The 24,426-nt window shown below is 39.2% G+C and overlaps 1 protein-coding gene across 1 annotated transcript in view; it reads right to left on the bottom strand.

The window, feature by feature from the left end:
- LOC105545763 (serine/threonine-protein kinase Nek5-like) overlaps window positions 1-24,426 on the bottom strand; it is a 71,229-nt gene that overhangs the window by 41,297 nt on the left and 5,506 nt on the right. Inside the window, 8 exon segments of the mRNA XM_011988793.1 lie at window positions 1,266-1,347; window positions 1,425-1,625; window positions 4,155-4,209; window positions 8,270-8,356; window positions 10,330-10,400; window positions 10,484-10,567; window positions 12,268-12,365; window positions 19,091-19,187. Of these exon segments, the coding sequence (XP_011844183.1) occupies window positions 1,266-1,347; window positions 1,425-1,625; window positions 4,155-4,209; window positions 8,270-8,356; window positions 10,330-10,400; window positions 10,484-10,567; window positions 12,268-12,365; window positions 19,091-19,187 (775 nt within the window).

Genomic DNA, 24,426 nt, shown 5'->3' with positions numbered 1-24,426 from the left:
AGTTCATGCAAATCTCGTGCCTCAGCCACCCAAGTAGCTGGGATTACAGGCATGGGCCACTAGGTCCAGCTAATTTTTGTATTTCTAGTAGAGATGTGGTTTGGCCACGTTGGCCAGACTGGCATCAAACTCCTGGCCTCCAGTGATCTGCCCACCTTGGCCTCCCAAAATGCTGAGATTGAGGTATGAGTAGATCTCTAATGCTTGTCTTTATCTCCATCAAAATTTGTTCTTGGGCTGGGTAAGGTGGCTCACACCTGTAATCCCAGCAATTTGGGAGGCCAAGGTGGGAGGATTGTTTGAGCTCAGGAGTTTGAGACCAGCCTGGGCAACACAGTGAGACCCCATCTCAATAGAAAAAATTGTTCTTGTTCTCCTGTCTTACCTATATTAGAAATATGGACAATACACTGTCCTATACTTTGTACTTGTCTATTTTCTAAACATTCTCAGTCTAGACTGATATACAACAATGTCAGTCAAATTAAATGGCAAAGAGGCTCATTCATTTTCTCCTTAACTTTCCTCGATTTTAGAACCTCTCTCTCAATGGATAACATTTCCCTCTCATGAATTCCTTTGGGAGGTTTTCTGCTTCTTCTAATATTGTAAGTCCAGGCATTCAGTTATGGCTAAATCCTGCGGCTTTGACTTTCACAGCATCAAATGAATTAGTCATTTTCTCTTTCTTAATGCACCCCTCCCTCTGACACACAGCTTAGCTGATTCCTGACACCAGGACTAAAATAGTTTTCTCCAATTATTACTACCATAAAGTATTTCCTGCCTTCTTTGGGAACCACAAAGTAATAGTTCTCACTGTTACCAATTAGGCCCCAAGATCCTAACTTCAGCTCCAATGGTCCTTTGCAACAGAATTCTTAATTGCCAGTCTATCCTATTTTAGAAAAATAAGTTTCATCTCATCATCCATGTCTATCTGCAACCTTCTCCCACTCTATCTCTTCACTACACAAAAGTTAAGTTTGGGCTCAACCTCTTCAAGCATCTCTATCAGCATGTCCTCTGCTTCATGAAGGTTTCCTGACTAATGAGAAGAAACCCTGCAGGTCATGCATGAGCTAAATGTACAACTTTCAGGCACACTCACTAGTTGCCATTTGACAAGATGATTGTTCTCCTGCTTATACTGCTTGTTTCCTAAATGTCCGCTTTCAAAATGTTTGGTGAAATTTCCTTGCATTACTCTCTGTGTGAGACATGTGTAATAAATGCTTTTGATTGCACGGTAAAGTCACACTTACTCTGGACCACCTTCCCAGCCTGTCGAGAAGCTGGCGCTCCTGCTCTGCATATAAGCATGTGATTAAATTCTTCCTGAATGACCTAAAACCGAACACACGTGTCAAGGACCTACAAACCAAAATCTCTGCCAAAATCCAAACAGTCACCTCAAAACTCACCTCAGGAGTCAAATATTTGGGAATAAGATTCTCTAAAAAGGGCCTTTTCAAAATGGAATTTATGGATGGTCGGTCTCGAGGAGATACTTGAAAGAGCTGAGATATCAAGGAATGTAGCTCACGCGAAAACCTTGGAGATATTGGGGCAAAATGTGCTTGACAAATCTTCAGAACCAGCTGCTGTAAGTTGTTACCCTCAAACTGAAAGGGCAAGGAGCAATCATACTAAATCAGAGAAAAGTTACTAAAGTAACAAATAATAAAAGTGTTAAAGTAACAAACATACCAAGAAGCAAAACAATGTTTTTAAATTGTAGTTAGAAGCAGTAGACCTGTAATCCCAGCAATTTGGGAGGCCAAGGCAGGAGGATCACTGGAGCCCAGGAGTTCAAGACTAGTCTGGGAAACATAGTATTAGACCTCATCTCTCCAAATCATGGTTTTTAAAAATTTGCTGGGCTTGGTGGCATAAGCCTGTGGTCCCAGCTACTTGGGAGGCTGAGGCAAGAGGATTGTCTAAGCCCAGGAGGTCAAAGCTGCAGTGAGCCGTGATCACAGCACTGCACTCCAACCTGGGTGACAGAGTGAGACCCGGTCTCAATCAAAAAATAAAAAAGAAGCACTATAGTCCACCCTAAATTGTTTTCAACAACTAATCTTTCATGAGCAGATACTGCAGTTTCTCAACGAGATGCCATGTTATTTAAAACAAGTTTTTTTGTTTTGTCTTATTATCGAAATAACGTTTACTCATAACAAAAAACTGGAAGGTACAGGAAGTTATAAAGACAGGGGAAAATATGTATAATTTTACCCCACTCAGAGGTATAGCTCCTTCTGATCTTTTTTTAAAATGATGTTTATTTTACAAAGTTGAGGTCACATTGATATGAAATTTTATCTCTTGCTTTTTAAAATTCACATAAACATTGTTTAACTTCCTCTAAAATGCTTCACAGACCAGAAAATCTTCTATTGTATGAAATCAATAGTTATTTATACATAATAATATTCAACACCATGGTGTAGCAATAAAGGTACACAGTGGCCAGGCATGGTGGCTCACGCCTGTAATCCCAGCACTCTGGGAGCCCGAGATGGGGAGATCACCCAAGGTCAGGAGTTCAAGACCAACCTGGCCAACATGGTGAAACCCTGACTCTACTAAAAATACAAAAAAATTAGCCAAGTGTGGTGGTGGGCACCTGTAATCCCAGCTCCTCGGGAGGCTGAGGCAAGAGAATTGCTTGAACCCAGAAGTCAGAAGTTGCAGTGAGCTGAGATCATGCCACTGCACTCCAGTCTGGGCGACAGAGAGGGACTCCATCTCAAAAAAAAAAAAAAAAAAAAAGAAGTACACATTTTCGTCAGAAATTGGCTGCGCAATCCTTGACAATAATTAATAATAACAAAAATGACAGCTGTGGAGAAGAGTTGATGTAGCAGGTTATCCTCAGAAAGGCCTGCTTACAATGTTGGCCCGTGGCTGGTGTCTGGAAACTAAGATTTCAGAAGAATTCCCACCATTCCCTGAATGTTAAGAGCGGCTCTCTTTGCCTCAGCTATTTATGTGAACAATATGGTTTACGTTGAACACCTGCTTTCTTTCCAGGAGGCTGGAAGTTTGGCATATGCCAGGTAGAGGCTACCTATGTGACCAGTTCCCAGTAAAAATCCTGGGCACTGGGTATATCCAATGAACTTTCTTATAGATCGCATTTCACAGGTGACGTGGGTAACAATGCTGGAGGATTTGGCACATCCCATGTGATCTCTGGGAAAAGACTCTTAAACACTTGTGCCTGGTTTCCTATGACCTTTGCCCACGTACATTTTTCTTTTGCTGAACGTATCTATTCACACACTATTTATTTATTTATTTATTTATTTATTTATTTTATTTTATTTTTTTTTTTTGAGACGGAGTCTTGCTCTGTCACCCAGGCTGGAGTGCAGTGGCGCAATCTCAGCTCACTGCAAGCTCCACGTCCTGGGTTCACAACATTTTCCTGCCTCAGCCTCCCGAGTAGCTGGGACTACAGGCGCCCGCCACCACGCCCAACTTTTTTTTTTATATTTTTAATAGAGACGGGGTTTCACTGTGTTAGCCAGGATGGTCTCGATCTCCTGACCCGTCTCAGCCTCCCAAAGTGCTGGGATTACAGGCGTGAGCCACTGTGCCCGGCACTATTTATTTATTTTTTATTTTTTTGAGATGGAGTCTCGCTGTCACCCAGGCTGCAGTGCAATGGCGCAATCTCAGCTGATTGCAGCCTCCACCTCCGGGGTTCAAGCAATTCTCGTGCCTCAGCCTCCCAACTAGTTGGGGCTACAGGCACGTGCCACCATGCCTGGCTAATTTTTGTATTTTTAGTAGAGACAGGGTGTTACCATCATGTTGGCCAGGCTGGTCTCCAACTCCTGACCTCAAGTGATCTACCTGCCTCAGATTCCCAAAGTGCTGGGATTACAGGCATGAGCCACCATGCTAAGCCCACACAATTTATTTTTAATGGAAATATGCTACACATACTAGTCTCCAACTTGGACTTTTTACTTTATAATATTGTTTGGACATCTTTCCATGTCATCTATCATTATTTTAAGTAGCTCATCCATATAATTTTTAACAATCTAATAAAACCAAACATTAACCTTTTTCTCCTATAAGTTAACTTCTTTTCTACAATTCCAATAATTCAAGATTAGTCTGACAATGAGCATACTTACAGGATGTTTGAGTGTGCAGAGCTCATATAAGACACAGCCAAGAGACCAAATATCCCTAAAGAAGACAAGAGTTTACATGCCAAGAAAATATCCATAATTCTTAATAAAAGCTTTTATCCTTACAGTGCCTTAAATTTGTGTCACTTTACAATTTTATATAAGTTGATCAGTTTTTACAAATGCTTTCAGATACATCATCAATTCTTATTAGAAGATAAGAGGTAAAATGAAAATCATTTGTAGTTTGTCAGATTTCTAGTCGAAGAAAGGCATACAAACTTTGCTACAAGCTGGTGGTTTAATATTTAGTTCAGCTTCCTGCTCAAAAACAGTGTATGTATGATGAAATGTTGAGCAATTTGGAGGAGGCAGGCAGAACTCAAACACAGATTTGTTTTGACTCAAAAGGTAATATTTGGTTGATTTGGAAAGCTATATCCTACTCAAGGCTTTTGACAGAATCAAAGTTATATTATGTTATAAACATAGCATCTGATTCTCAATAAACATTTAAAAATATATTTAAAATATATATCATGAGTTTTACTCTTTACAGATTTAGTACTTCATAAATATTTATATGTGATTGGTTTAATTGAGGAGTTACTTTATAGAACAAAAAGCACAATTAAATCTAAAAGATCAAAAAATGTATAATAAGAAGTCAAGGAGTCAAAGCAAGAAGGAATCATTAAAGTGAGGAGTGAGGTAAATGGCTCCTCGAGCAGCAACACTTTGTGCGTGAGTGTGTGCGTGTGTGTGTGTGTTTCAGACAGAAGGAGAGAAAGATAGACTTATACTAAGGTTTTGAGTACAAAAGATGGTAAGTACAACAGACAGTAAGATTGGTGGGAAACAAATTTGTGGGGTTTTTTAATGATTTTTTTTTTTTTTTTTTCCAGAAACAAGGTTTCACCATGTTGCTCAGGCTGGTCTCAAACTCTTGAGCTCAAGCAATACTCCCCCCTTGGCCTCCCAAAGTGCTGGGATTACAGGTGTGGGCCACCTGCACCTGACCCAAGAAACAAACATGAACTTTCTAGACCTTCTAGAAATTCACTGACCATTTCACATCACACAGACTTTTGTCTTTACCAGGGCTTCCACAGACCCAAACTTCTCTTCTGTTCCCAGAGCACCCTCTGTAGCCAAGGTAGAGAATTCATATGCCCCCAGGGCTCAGGCCAGTACTGCAGCCACCTGGGGGTCAGGTGGGGCCAGTTGCAGGGCTGAGACCACTCTGCATAGTGAGGACTGTGGTGAACCAGTCCTCTAATGGAGCCAGCGGCTACCCACCTGATTATTGCTAATATCTTCCAATTTTCAGAGGCACCAACTATGCATATTTTAAAGTCTTTCAATATTTAATTTTTTTTTTATGTAGTGACAGGGTCCCACAATGTTGTCCAGGTTGGTCTTGAACCCCTGGACTCAAGTGATCATCACCCTCAGCCTCCCAAAGTGCTGGGATTATAAGCATGAGCCACCACATCCAGCAGTATTTAAATGTTGATTCAAATTCTTTTTTTTTTTTTTTTTTTTTTGAGACGGAGTCTTGCTTGCGGTGGCCAGATCTCAGCTCACTGCAAGCTCCGCCTCCCAGGTTTACGCCATTCTTCTGCCTCAGCCTCCCGAGTAGCTGGGACTACAGGCACCCACCACCTCGCCCAGCTAGTTTTTTGTATTTTTTAAGTAGAGACGGGATTTCACTGTGTTAGCCAGGATGGTCTCGATCTCCTCACCTCATGATCCGCCTGTCTCGGCCTCCCAAAGTGCTAGGATTACAGGCTTGAGCCACCGCGCCCGGCCTGATTCAAATTCTTGAAAAGCAGTACAAGGAAACAAAACAACACAGCTGACCCAAGGCTATCTGTGGCATGCCCTGCTCTGAACAGCCTACTTTCTGTCCAACACACCCTACCTGCATTCCTGCACAACTAACTTGAGGCCAAACTCCTTGGTGCCAGGGGATGTCTCAAAAAAAAAAAAAAAATCCCTGTTATTTTATTAGGCAGAAAAATTCTTACTATTCTTTTTGTAAATCTCTACCACCTGAACTTTGCCTTTCATTTATGTCCTTCAAAGTCCAATAGCCAAGTATCTCTCGGGCATTTTTTCCTACACAAAAGGACAACTAACTTCCAAAGGGAACTCAGTCTTCTTTATTGCCAACTTGTTCAATGGCAGCCAGCTTTGAAAAATGAAAGTTTTTTCCTTCTCCTTATAGGAAGCAAAAGCTCCTCTTCACCTTTTCTTGTGGTATACATTAACATTACTGCTGAGCGCCAGGTGCAGTGGCTCATACCTGTAATCCCAGCACTTTGAGAGGCTGAGGCAGGCAGATCACCTGAGGTCAGGAATTCAAGACCAGCCTGGCCAATATGGTGAAACCCCGTTTCTACTAAAAATACAAAATATTAGCGGGGCATGGTGGCACGTGCCTGCAGTTCCAGGTACTTGGGAGGCTGAGGCAAGAGAATTGCTTGAACCTGGGAGGCAGAGGTTGCAGTCAGCTGAGATCACGCCACTGCACTCCAGCCTGGGTGACAGAGCCAGACTCCATCTCAAAAAAAAAAGAAAAAAAAATTACTGCTGAGAATCAGACTCTGATATCACATACATAAAAACTAACTGGGTTTTAAAGCTGGAAGATACCTTGAAGATTACCTAGTCAATACTTTCATTGTTATGAGTTAGGAACCTGAGGCCCACAGAGGTCAAGACTTGGTCAAGTTAGCCAAGACTAGGATTTCTAGCTCCTAATCCAGTGAGCGGTCACCAGATCACACTGTCTTCTACTTCATCCTCTTCAATCTTTTCTTGCAATAGACTAAACAGTGCTTCAAAGGTATGAACATATAATACAAAAATGGACATCACAGTGACTGCAATTTGCAATGTTATTTTTTATACCACTTGTATCTTTAAATGAAGAGAAATGGCTTTCTTCTAAACAAGTTCGAAACCTTCAGGTAACACTGCTCAGAGACAGTCACTGGGATCCCCATTGTGTGGCAGGCCAGGTCTTACTAACGCAGGCCTCCATCATAACTGTTTCTGTACTGACTGAGTGGTGAAGTTAAATATTAAAAACTAAAAAAGCCAGTGCCCGGACAGGCACAGTGGCTCACACCTGTAATCTCAACACTTTGGGAGGCTGAGGCGGGCAGATCACAAGGTCAGGAGTTTGAGACCAGCCTGGACAACATGGTGAAATCCCGTCTCTACTAAAAATACAAAACTTTAGCCAGGCATGGTGGCAGGCGCCTGTAATCCCAGATACTCAGGAGGCTGAGGCAGGAGAATTGCTTGAACCTGGGAGGCGGAGGTTGTAGTGAGCCGAGATTATGCCATTGCACGTTAGCCTGGGTGACAAGAGCAAGAGCAAGACTCTGTCTCAAAAAAAAAAAAAAAAAAAAAAAAGCCAGTGCCCTTATACAAAGGCTGTAATGTAAAAAAGCCCATCAAGAGTTTTGCCTAGGCCTTTCCTAGGCCTTAAAGCATGATAAAATAACAAAGGAATTCTTAACAGGAGCCAATTAAGATTAAACAAGTTTTATTGGGGGTCTGAAGAAACTCCCCAGGCCTCCACAAACAAGTTTATTGGAGGTCTGAAAGAACTGCCTAAACCTCCATGATTTAGCAGGAGACATCACCCCAGCACCTAGACCCATTTAGATTAAGTAAGCTTACTGAGGCTCTAGAAGAAAGTCTTCAGGACTCAGACCTTAGTTACAGATTAAAAGGAGTTAATCACTATGTCTTTAAATGAATGCACACTTACACACAGACATATAGCTTAGAAGGTGTATAAGCTCTGAAAAACTTTGTAATTTTGAGTTGGTCTGGCGATAATTTGCAGGCCTTCTCCCTGTACCAGTTACAGAAATGAAAACTCTCTTCCTCCCCAGTTCATCTGCATCTCGTTATTGGACCATGAGAAATAGCAGCCCAACCCTGTTTGGTCCGGGAACAATTTCACACATGAAGAAAATGAAATTACAAAAGTACCATGAGAAAGAAAGAAGAGATTTGAATTTTAGTTTCTGGAATCTTCATTCAGTGTCATTCATCGGATTTTACTGACACTTTCAAACTAAGAGTCAGCAACTTACGTTTTATTGTTGTAGGGTTTATTCTGACAGATCTCTGGGGACAGGTAGTAAGGTGTTCCAATACAAGTTCGAGCAAGTTCCATGGAACTAGTAAATTATATTAAATAATAAATCAGTATGAATTTTTATTGGGGTAAGAAAAGCCTTAAGACATGGACATGCAAGAAAAAATGTGAAAATGGATAACACAAGATTTGATGCATACATGTGTTAGAAGAAAGCCAAACACTGTATGTTAATAGAGTAACTAAATCAGCTGATTTTTAAACTTACAATTCACCTTCCAAAAATTTACACATCAAAATATATTTTTTATGGCTTAAAGACTCCACAAAGAGATGAAATTGTCATGTTATAAAAATCTCTCAGATGTAGAGATTATCAAATCGCAACTTCATGATTTAAAACTTGGAAAATACAAAAATGAATAAGGGAGAAAAAAGTTACCCAGAATCTTAGCACCTAAAACAGCTATTGTTAAAATTCTGATATATTTCCTTCCTGTCTTTTTTCCACACATATTTTTCATGTAACTGTGATCACAATGAATTTAAAATTCAGAATTCCATTTTCTTTATGTAGTATAACAAAGTTATCAAGAAGTCTTCAAAACCGTAAATGTTTATGATATATTCAGGTACATGGTCATGCCAAGCTTTATTAAATTTAACCATTTCCTAATTATTTAGGCACTTACATTATTCCAAATTTCAAATTATTCCCTTGGAACAAATTCTCAGAAATAGAATATTTAAAAATCTCTTGATATATATTGCCACCAAATTGTCTTCCAAACAGGTGCACCAGTTTATTCTGCTAGAAAGTGTGTAAACCAAAAAAAAAATTCTGAGCCCCCTAACCAACTCATAAACCCTCCCTTTGGCCAAGGACATTCCAAAGTTAACCTGAAAAACCAGTTCAGGCCATGATGGGGAGCAAGGTTGGACATGCCTCATTATTTCCTCCTCCCCTTTGGAATTCAGGCACAGCTGACCGGCATTAACACTAAAACAGAGCCATAAAAAATATATTTTAATGTGTAAATTTTTGGAAGGTGAATTGTAAGTTTAAAACTGACAAAGCAGACTGTTTGTAGCAATAAGATACCAAAGTCCACCCTGACTCTAGTATAACATCACATGACAGATAGCAGGCCTGAAAGAAATCAAAATATTTTACCCCACATCATGTTTCTTTGTCCATATATTGAAATAGTCCTGCAAAGGTATCTCTTGTGGGGAAACTCTACATTCTGAAGAAAACTCCCTTCTTTTTCCAAGTCTTTTTCCTGATCCAGGAAAAAGTTAACTAAGAGTCTGGCACCTTTTTAAATCTGATAAACATTTACAATCTATTCTCTCCAAGGCCTGCTACTTGGAGATTTCATCTGCATAATAAAAACCTTCATTTCCACAACCCCTTACATTAACCCAGACACTCCCTTCCATTAATTCCAGGTCTTTAGATAGACTCTTTCAACCAACTGCCAATCAGAAAAGTTTTTAATCCACCTATGACCTGGAAGCTCCTTCCCACGCCTCCCAGCTTTGAGTTGTCCTGCTTTTCTGGACCAAACCCATGTACATGCTATTGGTGTCTTGTGTCTCCCTAAAATGTGCAAAACCAAGTTGTAGACCGGCCACTTTGGGTACGTGTTCTTAGGATCTCCTGAGGGCTATGTCACAGGCATGGGCCTTTGGTCACTCGTATTTGGCTCAGAATAAATCTCTTCAAATATTTTACAGAGTTTGACTTTTTTCATTAAGAAGTGTAAACCTGCCTATTTCACTAAATTCTCTCTAGCTTTATGCGTATTACAGTCACATTCATATTTGATAAACTGGAATTACACTACAGAACATTAGCAACATCATTCTATTACACCACAATTTACCTTGAGAATTTTAATCTCAAAGTACCATCTGATTTAATGCATTTACATAAAGCTATCTAAAATTATTAAGCAACCAAGATTTTAATATCTTCTTAATCCATGACACCTAAAAATACATATTTGGGCTATTTTGAATAGAAAGAAAAATTATTTTCAAAGTACTTACTTATTCAGGACTCTTGCTATACCAAAGTCCCCAAGCTTTGCAACCATTCCATTCTTGCTAAGAAAAATGTTCTATAAATGGAGAAAATGTCATGTTGTTTGAGGTACTTCAAGAAAAGATCAATTCTGTCTTAGTCTTCTCTCTGAGCTGTTACCTGAGCTTTTATGTCCCTGTGTAATATCTTCCTGTCATGAATATGTTTTAGTCCTAGAGAAATCTGTACAAACCATCCGAGGATCTATAGAGAGAACACAAAACAAAGCCACTGAATAGCCTGGTAGTCACTGAAATGTCTTCATGGTAACATGCAAAAAGAAAGAAAGAAATTATACACACACACACACACACACACACACATATATAGTGTATGTGTATTTATAGGAATGAAGTTAATAGGTATACTTTATCATATTATTATTTTCATTTTACAACTAAAACAATGGAGGCACAGAAAAGTAATCCAAATATCACTGGTATCAAATGAATTCCACACGCAGAAAAAGATAAGTAGGGGCAAGGGAAAGACACATGCGTTCATGATTTTCTTTTTTTCTTACTTAACCCTGGGGTGCTAACTGCATCGTAAATAGTACACAAGTAGCCCTGTTTCCTGATAACCTGGGAGCCATTGGTTCTTCCTTTACGGTGGAAGGAGGGTGCCAAGGGTAGGGAGAGAAAGAGGAAGAAATGAGGGATCTGTGAGGTTTTTAGGAATTGTAATAAAATATCAATATATCTAATATAAAACCAACAAATACTTTACTTTTAAAGTTTAATTTTATTTCTAAGTCATGATTTTATTTTATCTTTGTTGACCATGAGCCTCTTTCTGAAAATGTGTTCTATGCCTACAGAAATTTATTTAAACTATTCTAAAATTTCACTGGTTCTTTGTCTGCCAAATTATACAGAAAGAGGAAAATAATAGGAATAAAGCCATATTCCAGACATTAATATTCGGTTGTAATTTTAGTTCATTCCCAACCAAAAGAAATGTAACTCAAAATTTTGTCAAGAGAAGCATTTTTATAAAATGTGGCAAAATAATACCTAGATAAGAAAAAAGAGTTTCTATGAATATGGAATTTAATATATAATATAAATGAGCATACAAAAAATGCTTGATTAATCTTACAGAAGTTAGAAATATTGATTCTTCAATCCTTCATATATTCAAAACATTAAACTTTAGGAGGAAATTATATGGGCATGAGGCTCCCAAATGCTAAAATAGAACAAAGAAACAAATGGCCAAAGGAAAAATGGTGGGCCTTTCCTGTGTGCTTCCTGAGGCAATGGCCTTACCAGCAATCATATAGGCGCTATAGGCACTAATTCAGATTCCTCTCCACACACACAAACCTGTCTCCTTCATGAGTACCACTCCCAAGAGGGTTCCAAGGAGGCTTGGAGTATAGAAGAGAAATACATTTGTGCAAAGAGAAAGTGGGAGAGGCCATTATTCTTCATCTTTTATCTCCCCCTCTTAGTAACTAATGAAACTAAACAGGCATTGCCAAGAGAAGCTTCTATCCTCCCTAGCAAAGTGGGATATCTACTTTAAAACACAGCACCAAATGGTGAAAGAGAAAACAGTGAAGCTATAAACATGTCACATGTTAAATGGCTAAGGAACACGCACATTCAGGTTTTTATTTAACCATGAAGATTTATCTCAGAGGCATCCTACACGAGATTGTCCAAACAGACTATCTTTTCTCAAGAAAATCTCACTCTAAAAAACAATTCAGTTTAAGTTCAATTGCAAACTTGTTCTACTGAATCTACCAAGAATATTGATCCACTATTTTATGGTTTGAATTTCTCTACCAAAACACATGCTTTATATCAACATAGTCTACTACTTATGACACTACAAATTTAATTCTCTCCCCACCACACATACGTAAAGTTAAAAGGCAAATTAGAAGTTTTTACCTGATCTTCACTAAATAACACACCCCGTTGTCTATTGATCCTTTTCATGAGATCCCCTCCATCACAATATTCCATTACAATAAACAGCCTGCTGTTCTCTGTAAGAAAAGGAATCATTTGGTGCTGGAAGGATTTCAGTTATTTATCAGTCATGTTCTGGCTGTGGAATCAAAATGGACTGGGTTCTAATTCCACTATACCATTTCTATTTCTTAGCTCTGTGACTCTGGGCAAGTCACTTTAACTTCTCTGTGCCTCATTACCTCATCTGTAAAATGGAAATAATATTATAGAAATTTGTTCTTCAGATTGTTGGAAAGATTAAATGAGTTAATCCCTGTCAGATGCTTAGAATAATGCCTGTAGATAATAAGAGTTTAAGAAATGTTGGCTATTTTTATTAATGCATTCCTTTGAGAGATTAGAAATCTGCTATAAAAATAGCAGCTGTAACTCTTTCCTAACACCCCAGGAAGAATTAATAGCCCCTTCTTGAATTTGGGCATAAAGCCATATTTCTACGGCACTTATTCATCTATGTTGTTGAATACAATAGAAACTCTTATAACTGACCTCTGCCTAAACCACTCACTAGATTACAGGACACTCTCCATTGCTATTGTCCCATCAAGGTTACCACTAGTTACTACTAGGCTCTCTAGTATGTCCAAGTACCTCTGCTCCTACCAATTGAACTGAATCTTACCAAGATCATTGTGTTTCTTCCCAGATATGTTTATTCCATTTACTCTTGTCTTTATAACAGACACTGATGAAATATGAATAGAAAATGAAAGATGTGATATTTTCCAAAAGCTATGCTGAATATTTTGGAGGACTCAGTAAAAGTGAGCAGTTTTTAAAAAAATAGCTATTGACCTAAATGTTGATGGGATGAATGAAATATAACTGGAAAACTTCTAAAAGGATTGTGTATAGATTATCCACAAATTCTTGCTCCACATTAAAGAAAAGAAACTAAAAGTTCTAAATAAAAAGTATAGCTTACGTAAGAAAGAAAATTCAGAACGATAGTCAGTGGACTCATAATCTACCAACTATAGTTCTGAATTTTCTTGAACTGTAGTGAGTTATTCTTGTCTTTACATAAACTGATGAAATATGAATAGAAAATGAAAGATGTGATTATTTCTCCAAAAGCTATCCTGAATATTTTGGAGGACTCAGTAAAAGTGAGCTTAATAAATAAATAAATAAATAAATAACCATTGACCTAAACGTTGAATGAAATGAATGAAATACAACTAGAAAATTTCTAAAAGGATTGTGGACAGATTATCCACAAACACTGGCTCCATATTAAAGAAAAGAAACTATCCTTTGACAAATGCTTGTAATTTCCTTAAAATTTTTTTCTTTTTTTTTTTTCTGGCCATTTCCACTCAAAGGATGATTATGTCTTCTTATGTTAAAATATGTTTGCATAACTGCTAGGATCTAAATATCTTTGTCTTCCCCAAATGTGTATGTTGAAATTCTAGCCCCCACGGTGATGGTATTAGGGGGTATAGGGCTTTTGGAAGGTGACTAGGTCATGAGGGTGAAGCCCACATGAATGGACTGCTGTCCAACAGAGAACCCTCTCCGCTTCCACCATGTGAAGTCACAATGAGGCGAACCATCTATGAACCAGAAAGTGAACCCTCAGCAGACAGTGAATCTGCCTGCACCTTGATCTTGTACTTCTCAGCCTCCAGAACTGTGAGAAATAAATTTCTGCTGTTTATAAGCCACTCAGTTTATGGTATTTTGTTATAGCTACTGGAATAGACTTATAGCTGCTAGAATAGACTAAAACAGATGATTTTCCACTTTAACCAGCTTTCTTAATTAGCCCACCAACTACCAGCTGGGATCTTGTTAGAAAAGAAGGATTTCTACTCACTTGTTTGTCTACACTTCATTCTTTTGTATCTAAAACAGTAGTTAGCACATCAAAGGGGCTTAAATGTTTGTTGAGTGGATTCATTAAAAACAAACAAACAAACAACAATAACAAAAACAAACAAACAAACAAAAAAACCCCCGAAGGAACACAAAACATACAAAAACATACATGCCAAAATCAGGCTTATAAGCAATTGTTAACATTTTCCCCTGTAGTCCCTACTAAATGCCAAACTCTCTTGCCAAATCTTTTGCTCTTCTACTCTTTAAAGTACCCTAACCAACTTACTGTGGATATCAGTAACCTGGCAGTGTCTACCCTTGGTTGCTTCTAATTCACAAACCATGCATCTTCTTTCACATATTTCAATTTTTCCACCTCTCTTCTTTAAGAGACAGATCCATTCATTTATTAACAAACTTCTATTGAGGACATGCAAAAGCAAGGAATGCTGTGTAGGAATAAAAAACAAATAAGCCATCCATTCTACTGTTAAAGAGGCAAAGTCTAGTTGGGGAGTCCCTCAGCATTGGGTGAGAAGTGCTGTGAAGAAGACTGTAGGCTGGAGGGTGAGGAGAAAGTGCCTGCAAGTCAAACTGGAGATCCAGGAAGGGTTCTGAGAAGATGCTTCTTGATATGCCCTAATATCTAGCGATCGGTTATTTTCAGGAATGTGTTACTTTTAGGAGAATTGATGTTTCTTATCATTGAAGCTCAGTCATTAAAAGGTCTGCCACAGCAATGAAGGGATGGCAATTTCAAAACCATGGAAGAATCAGAATAATGAAACAGAGGAGAAAAGATTTCATCTCACTTCCTTTTCACCAACCTCCAAGTCACTCAACCTTTCACTGGCTTTTGGTGAAAGAAACTGACTGACTCAAAATTCATCATGACAGAGGTATCTTAAAGAAACTACTGGCCGGGTGCAGTGGCTTATGCCTGTAACCCCAGCACTTTGGGAGGACGAGGTGGGTGGATCACCTGAGGTCAGGAATTTGAGACCAGCCTGGCCAACATAGTGAAACCCCATCCCTACTAAAAATACAAAAATTAGCCAGGTGTGGTGGCGGGCACCTGTAATCCCAGCTACTCAGGAGACTGAGGCAGGAGAATTGCTTGAACCCAGGAGGTGGAAGTGCAGTGAGCCAAGATTGCGCCATTGCACTCCAGCCTGGGTGACAGAGTGAGACTCCGTCTCAAAAAAAAAAAAAAAAAAAAAAGAAACTACTTAACGTCAATTAGCATTATCTCTGACTGTAAAATAAGGATTTTCCCCATTAGCCACTGTTAATTTTATATTTATTGGAAATGTCTGGAAAAATCATTTATGCTCTCAAATTTTCCATCTGCTGTAAAGCTCATGGATCACCGACACTTCAAAACAATTGGGGGGCACTAAATAACCTTTTTATTTGTCAAGTTCCAACATTTATTAAACAATTATTCTAATTCATTCTAAAATGCACTTTTAAAAAATCAAGGGCTTGGCACAGTGGCTCTCGCCTGTAATCCCAGCATTTTGGGAGGCCAAGGCTGACGCAGGTGGATTGCTTGAACTCAGGTGTCTGAGACCAGCCTGGGCAACATGGCAAAACTCTGGCTCTATAAAGAAAAAAAAATACAAAAATTAGCCAGGTGTGGGGGTGCGTGCCTGTAATCCCAGTACGCAGGAGACTGAGGTGGGAGGGCCACTTAAGCCCAGAAGGTCAAGGCTGCAGTGAGCTGTAATGGTACCACTGCACTCCAGCCTGGGCAACAGAATGAGACTCTGTCTCAAAAAAAAAATAAAATCAAGATTGTTTCTTACAGACCTTGGCGTCTTCCAATCACTTGCTGTAGACCTGGCAGGCTTAATGTTTTCACTGCCTAAATAATTTTTAGAATACCTTAACCAACTTTGTTTGCTCATATTTTCTTTTTTATGTGTGCATAAGAGTAATATAAAATAAAACTCTGTGTTTAAATAAATGTAAAAGATCTCTTTCTGGCCAGGCACAGTGCTCACAGCACTTTTGGAAGCCATGGCAGAAGGATCACTGGAGGCCACGAGTTCAAGGCTGCAGTGAGCCATGATCCAATTACCCCAATTGCAAGCAAATGAAATCTGTAACAACCTAAATAAGCTTGGAAGAAGACCATGAGCCACAGATAACGGTCCCAACTGATACCTTGATTTCAACTAGCTGAGACTGTGGGCAGAGAATCCAGCTAAGCCAACCTCAGGCTTCTAACCTACAGAAATCAAGAGATAATAAATATGTGTTGTTGTTAAGCCACTAAATTTGTGTTCATTTGCTATGTAGTAATAGAAAACAAATACAACAGCATGGGAATTTTTGCCTATTTTGTCTGCTGATATATCTCCAAGACTTAGAACATGACTGGCATATAACAGACACTTAATGAATGTTTATTGATGGAATTCACATGGAATTAATTTAGTCTTAGGAAAATATCACTACATTCTCATTATTTCTCTTATGTTGCCTCAAACCAATAAAAACATCCTATTTTCTTTTTTTTGAGACAGAGTTTTGTTCTTGTTGCCCAGGCTGGAGTGCAGTGGCACAATCTCAGCTCACTGCAACCTTCACCTCCCAGGTTCAAACGATTCTCCTACCTCAGCCTCCCAAGCAGCTGGGATGACAGGCACGCACCAGCACACCTAGCTAATTTTTTTTTGTATTTTCAGTAGAGACAGGGTTTCACCATGGCCAGGGTAGTCTTGAACTCCTGACCTCAGGTGATCTGCCTGCCTGGGCCTCCCACGGTGCTGGGTTTACAGGCGTGAGCAACCGCGCCCGTCCGAAAACATCGTATTTTCTATAGACGAACACTAGAGCCATGGTTCTTATGATCAGAGATAAGCCATTTGAAGGAAAGCAAGCCTTTACCTACACTCTCTAAAAGACAGAGGCTACAAGGCCCTCTGAGGCTTTTAGATAAGCTCAGTAGTTCAAGTCCCAGCAATCTGCCAAGAAAACTCAAAGGCATCACAATAGCTGTAGCTTTCCTGAACACAGGGGTGCTCTACTTAAAAAGAGTCAGAAGAAAATGTAAACTTACAGTATCAACAAACACAGCAGAGATTATTTACACTGTAAAAATGACCCTAGTTTTGCAAAAGCTTCCAGCGGTAAACTGTCCTCAAAAATCACTCTCACATGGTGTAAGGATATACTCCAGTCTCTAAAAGTGGTCCAGTCCATTCGCTCATTCAGTAAATAGGTATTGAGCAGCCAGTGTGTGCTAGATGCCAAGGATCAAGTGGTGAGCAAAACAGATGGAGCCCCAAAATTCATTAAGTTTACTACGCAAAGGGCGACAAATATGAAACAAATTCATAATCATATAAATAGACATATGTAAGTACAACTGCTGTGGAAGAGAACCAAAGGGAGCTGTAATTTGAATTGTGAGTTCAGAAAAGGCCTGAGGATGAGCAGGAGTTAGCCAGAGAGTCACAGTAATAACCTCAAACAAAATAAAGAAGAGAAAGACCATCTTACAGCGTTATCAGTAGCCAATGGACAGGAATGCAGGGCACTTTATTCGGTGGCTCTCCTTGAAAGTTATTCCATGCAACCCAATTCCAGACCATGTGTACTGTTCTGCTCCCAGGAAGACCTCAGAAGAGTCCCAAGAGCTCTTTTAAATACCCAGAAGCCAAAGAAGGGCCATACACACAGAAGTACTTTGAATGTAGTGGTTTTAATCAGGAAGGAACACAGTGCCCTGCACAGTGCACATGCTCGAGACACAGTGGCTGTATTTATTTATTGACTGACTTTGACCCAACTGATGATGCTTGAAGATACCGAGGTTAACACTTCTGCTCCATGAACTACTTATCACTCTTAAAACAGCCCAGTGCTGGGGGCTGGGCTGGGGAATGACCCGTCATAAAACTGTCAGCACATACAGCCCTGTCACAACTTAAGACACACCTGACATACTGTAGATTTGTTTATTGTCTATCTCTTCCCACTAGAATATACATTTCATGAAAACACGGATTTTCATCTGCTTTGTTCACTCTTATATTCCTGACACCTAGAACAATGTCTGGCATATAGTAAGCACTCAATAAGTATCAGTTCAGTGAATGAATGCTGTCTGACAGATGCCCCTTCATTTACTATTTATTTTTTACCTTTGGACTACAGTGACGGGCGGAGGCAGAACTGTATTCAGGTGTACAGAGGAAGGGAATTCCTTCCCTAAAGTTCTTCCCCTCTACATGGCAGTGCGCTAGGCTATGGTGTGTGGTTGTTTGCTGGCTCTCTGTAAGAGGATTACACCAGCCCCATCTGTTGCCTAAGGATATGCGGGATCTCATGTAAGCAGAGTACGGCCCCAACACACACACACAAACACACACATCCCAGCAGGACTTTGAGAGCGATAGTGTGGTGGGCTCTGTGTTTTCCTCTCTTGTTTTGCTTATGAGAACAGCTGGCTCCTTATCTGAGCTGCTCCTTCAGCCTGGGCCCCAGACTCAAGACCCCAGCCTACCACAGCTAGCATGTAATGTAAGTGAGAAATAGATGTGTATTATTGTAAGTCACTTAAATTTGGGGGTTGTTACTAGAGCAAAGAAACTAATAAGCCACTCATTAATTTTTTGGGAGAGTGAGAATTAAGGAGAGGCAGAAAATAAGCCAGTCATTAATTTTTTGGGAGAGTGAGAATTAAGGAGAAGCAGAAAAACAAGAAAACATAAGAAAGCTGTCTACAAAAACTTACTAGAGAGGAAACAACGAAGAGGTCTCAAGCTGCAATTTAAGTAAATGGGGAAATGACCCATCTACAAAAATTAATTTATACACAGTCCTTAGGAACAAATCTTTTTACCTATGTCAACATGCCTATACTTTATAAAAATAGTTAAAGAATATTAGGAAGTCAAACCTTGAAATGAATTGAAGAAGGCTACAATGTTGGGATGTTTCATCTTTGCCAGAAGAATGACTTCTTTCTTTGAAGCTTCTTTTTCTTGTATGGGCATCTAAATTACATTAAGAGACACAGTAGTCTATAAAGGTAACTTGGTTTCAAGAACATGCTTTCTGCTCGTTTCCATCTCAAATTCTCTAGGATTTCAGTGGCTTTTAATGTCACTTTGAAACCGATCTTTCAATGGCAGGAAACATTTCTAGAATTAGCAGAGTACCCTACATCACATCAATGGTTTGTCGACAATCATCATCAAGAAAATAAATATTTCTGGTGAAGTTTTGCTACATTAAAAGCTGGACTGGTGGTACTGTGTTCATTATCTAGCCATATGGAGCCATATTTTAATATCTATCTTTCAGTAGCAAAGGAATTCTTTATAAAAATGCAACATTCCGGGAGCAATCACTGCTGAGAAGAAACAAATGCAATCTAAAAAAAGAAAATGTGTCATATCCTACAGAAATCAGGCCAATAAAATTTTGTATTAAGATGACTACATTTTTCATTTTCAAATAAAAATTGTCTTGCATGACTTCATTTTGGAAGTATTTGGGTGTATTTTCTTGTTCTACTTATCATCTATAGACAATACTTTCCAAGGGGTTTGGTGCCAGTATCAGTGGCCACACCTCGTTTCTACATTTCTTCCTCACTCTTGATACTTTGCTGACTTGTCATTTTTACCCTGACTTCCAGCCCCTGACTGCCCCGCCTTTCTGATGCCCATGGGGCCTCCACCCATTAGAAGTCTTCAACATTGGCCAAATTTTTCATTCTCATTTAAGACTTAAGAATGTTTAAAAAATTAATATTCTCAATTCTAGTTTCCCTACATCTCAGCTGAAGGATCCTTCAGTAAGGATCTTTCTAAGCTTCAGTGTTTCCTGCCCCAATTTAAATTGTATAGTCAGTACATAGGCGTTTCAAAACAAAAACAACTGAATTACTCCTATCAGCTAGATAGATTTAGCAACTTAAAAAAGTCCTAACTACTATTTATTCAAAAGAATATTATAAACAAAATTAAAAGGCAAACAAAAGGTTAGGTTACAATATTTGTACCATATATGACAAATATATTTATAATAATATAAAAATTGATGGCAAATAATTTTTAAAAAGGCAAACACCCCAACAGAAAAAAGCAAAGTACAAGAAGAGTCAACTCAAAAAAAACAAGAGAAATAAAAATGGCTGATAGAAAAAATATTCAATCTTATGCAGTAATCAAAGGAATAAAAACTAAAGCAAAATTTGGCTGGGTGTGTGGTAGCTCAGGCCTGTAATCCCAGCACTTTGGGAAGCCAAAGCAGGCAGATCATTTGAGGCCAGGAGTTCAAGACCAGCCTGGCCAACACGGCAAAACCCTGTCTCTACTAAAAATACAAAAAAGCAGTCAGGCGTGGTGGCACACACCTGTGGTCCCAGTTACTTGGGAGGCTGAGGCAGGAGAATGTCTTGAACCTGGGAGGTGGAGGCTGCAGTAAGCCAAAATCATGCCACTGCACTCTAGCCTGTTTGACAGAGTAAGACTCCATCTAAAAAAAAAAAAAGGAATAAAAACTAAAATGTAATATAGTATTTCATGTATGAAATTGGCAAAGATGAAAAGAATGTCAACAACCACTATTGACCAGAAAGCAGCAAAATGGACACTCATTTATTTCTGGTAAAAGAACACAAATTCATAAAATCCTTCTGGGAAGGCAGTTTTACAATATAATATGAATCTTTAAAATGTTCATTTTTGGGGGGGATCTGTATCCTAATGAAGAAATGTTCCTTTTTTATTTTTTTAAGACAAAGTATTGCTCTATTACCCAAGCTGGAGTGCAGTGGCATGATCTTGGCTCACTGCAGCCTCTGCCCACTGAGTCCAAGTGATCCTCCCACCTCAGCCTCCTGAGTAGCTGGGACCACAGGCAAGCACCACCATGCCCGACTAATTTTTTGTATTTTTAGTAGAGATGGGGTCTCACCATGTTATCCAGGCTGGTCTCAAACTCCTGTCCTCAAGTGATCCAGCTGCCTCAGCCTCCCAAAGTGCTGGGATTACAGGCATGAGGGAAATGTTCCTATTTTTGACTTACTAATTCTTCTAGAAATTTATCCAAAGAAAATAAAAGTGTATAGAAGAGTTCTCATACAAAAGACTTTGTTACAGTGTTTTATTGCTAGTTTTTAAGTTACTCTAATAATGCATGCTTGTTTTAAGTCAAATAGAAGTGAATAAGGTAAAAGTGAAACTTCCCTCTTTCTTTCTCATCTAGCCCACAGATGAAAGCCCACAGGTGGTAACCTTACTCTTAATGGCAAAAACGCAATTACTTTTGCGCCAACCTAATACTACGTTCCCTAGGAATAACTTTGTAAATAGAACCTTTTTAATTCATGCACATATAGGTAAGCATATATACATAGTTTTGCTTAATAAAAATGAATTATACTTTACATATTAAATATTATTGAATCGTAGCCAAAAAACCAACCAAACCAAACAATTTAATTATCTGAAAACAGAAAAAGAGTTAAATAAATTACAGGGGCTGTTTTGCTAGGTTTTTCTTTTTCTTTTTCTTTTTTTTTTTTTTTAAAGACAGAGTTCTGCTATGTTGTCTAAGCTGGATTTTAACTCCTGGGGTCAAGGGATCCTCCCAACTCATTCTCCAGAATAGCTGGGACTACAGGCACCATGCCCAGCTAAATTATGTTATTTTTAACCTGCTACCACTTTAATGCTATGCAGTCATTAAAAATAAAGGGAGGCAACGTATTATCATGGAAAGAGCAGAGAAAGACTTCGATGGATCTGCTGAGTACTGTGCATCCTGAAGCCAACTGCTTAACCTCTTTAGCCTCAGCTCTTTCACTTGTACAGTGAGAGTAATAAGAGCTACCTTTCAGAGTGGTTGTGAAGATTAAATTGAGTTGATATATATAATAAAACACTTACAATGGTGTGACATACAATGGACACCCTGTAGGTAGTCCCTTTATCATTAGTGTGAACATTTAATATTATATGATAACGTTATACAAAAATATTGAATGAGACGACGAAATATTCAAAATATATTACTAATAAAAAAACTGTTACAAAAGAGTATATCCTGGCCGGGTACGGTGGTTCACACCTGTAATCCCAGCACTTTGGGAGGCTGAGGCAGGCAGATCACGAGGTCAGGAGTTCCAGACCAGCCTGGCCAACATAGTGAAACCCTGTCTCTACTAAAAATACAAAAATTAGCTAGACACAGTGGCATGTGCCTGTAGTCCCAGCTACTCAGGAGGCTGAGGCAGGAGAATCGTTTGAACCTGGGAGGCAGAAGCTGCAGTGAGCCAAGACTACGCCACTGCACTCCAGTCTGGGCAACAGAGCGAGACTTCATCTCAAGGAAAAAGAGTATATCCACCATGACACCAATCATTCTAATAACTTATATATTTATACATTAAAAATAGTCTAGAGAGAAATTCAGCAAAATGTTCATAGTGATTAAGAAAGAGGTTATATGCTATTTTTATTTTCCTCTAAATGGTCTTATTTTCCCCTTTGGTTCCTTTCAAAATTTCTACAATGAACATTTTTATTTTCATAATTGAGGAAAGATAAAACACTTCTATTTGAGCCCAGAAGGAAAAGAACATGCTTTATAATGGTAGGATGATAACAGAAAATATTAGCTTTTTGGTAACTGTAAGAAAATAAGCAATTTACTTCTGGGGTCTAGTGTAGGGAGTAGGGAGGCATTAGAGAGAAGAAATAGAAATTTCTCTAGATAAGAAGTAATGAAAAACTACATGAGAGTAGATAGGACGAAAGAAGTAATAAATGTTAGTATTGTGACACAGATGTTACAGGTAAATTCGACAACATAAAGAGATATGGGAAAACAAGAATAATGAGGTCTAATATAAGATTCTACTTATTTATGGCATGGTGACAAGGGTAGTTCATGAGTAAAGTGATGAAAAAATTGGTGCTCTATTACAAAACTATAGTCAATTTTTGATTATACTAAAGAATGGGAGAGGTGCTCTGAAATGAAGTAATGTACATTTTTATAGAGATTCACCTCTCAAGTATTTTCTCCTTACATAGAATTAAAATGGTTTCATAATTCCTAAATATATACCAGCTTTGCAATAGAGCAAGAGGGCTGGAAAGCATCTGTCCAGTGAATCATCTATCCAATAAGAAGTTACTGAATATCTCCTGGCACCAAGCATTATTATTAGGTGCTGTGTGGAATGCCAGCACGAAATTCACATGGACTCAGCCCTCACAGAACATGTTACAGCTAAATAAGGAGGAGAAGGCACAAAATAAACAGCCAAAGCATGTCCAGAAAGAAATCAGTCAGTACTATAACAGAGGTTCCAATAAAAGTTACGCAAGTTTACAGAGAAAGAGAAATTCTTTAAAGTGGGAGGATTCTGGAGGTATGGTGGAACTCAGCCTTGAACAAGTGGGATCCTGATGCTGGGAGATCAGCAGGCAAGGACCTTGGGAGAAGCAGCCTGTAACCAAATGCAGAGGCTGGAGTGGGAAAAAAAAAAGTAGGGTATGTGATAGGAGCCATAATTTTGGAGCAAATTAGAGAAGGTCTCAAAATTTCTCTGAAGAGTGAAACAGTATAAAAACACAAGGCAGACCAGGCACAGTGGCTCACACCTGTAACCCCAGCACTTTGGGAGGCCAAAGCGGGAGGATCACTTGAGGCCAGCCTGGGCAACATAACAAGATCCTGTCTCTAAAAAAAATTCAAAATTACCTGGGTGTGGTGGCGCATGCTTGCAGTCCTAGCTACTCAGGAGGCTGAGGCAGGAGGATGGCTTGTTCGAGGTTACAGTGAGCTATGATGATGCCACTGCACTCCTGCCTGGGCAACAGAATGAAACCCTGTCTCAAAAAAAAAAAGAAAGAAAGAAAGAAAAAAATGCACAAGGCAGGCCGGGTGCGGTGGCTCACGGCTGTAATCCCAGCACTTTGGAAGGCTGAGATGGGCGGATCATGAGGTCAGGAAATCAAGACCATCCTGACTAACACAATGAAACCCTGTCTCTACTAAAAATACAGAAAATTAGCCAGACGTGATGGCAGGTGCCTGTAGTCCCAGCTACTCGGGAGGCTGAGGCAGGAGAATGGTGTGAACCTGGAAGGCAGATCTTGCGGTGAGCCAAGATTGCACCACTTGGCTCAAGCCTGTAATCCCAGCACTTTGGGAGGCCGAGACGGGTGGATCACGAGGTCAGGAGATCGAGACCATCCTGGCTAACACGGTGAA

This window comes from Mandrillus leucophaeus, unplaced genomic scaffold (genome assembly GCF_000951045.1).
Source record: "Mandrillus leucophaeus isolate KB7577 unplaced genomic scaffold, Mleu.le_1.0 Scaffold338, whole genome shotgun sequence".
NCBI lineage: Eukaryota > Metazoa > Chordata > Mammalia > Primates > Cercopithecidae > Mandrillus > Mandrillus leucophaeus.
Note: the sequence above shows the minus strand (reverse complement) of the source record. Positions and strands in the feature narration are given on the sequence as shown.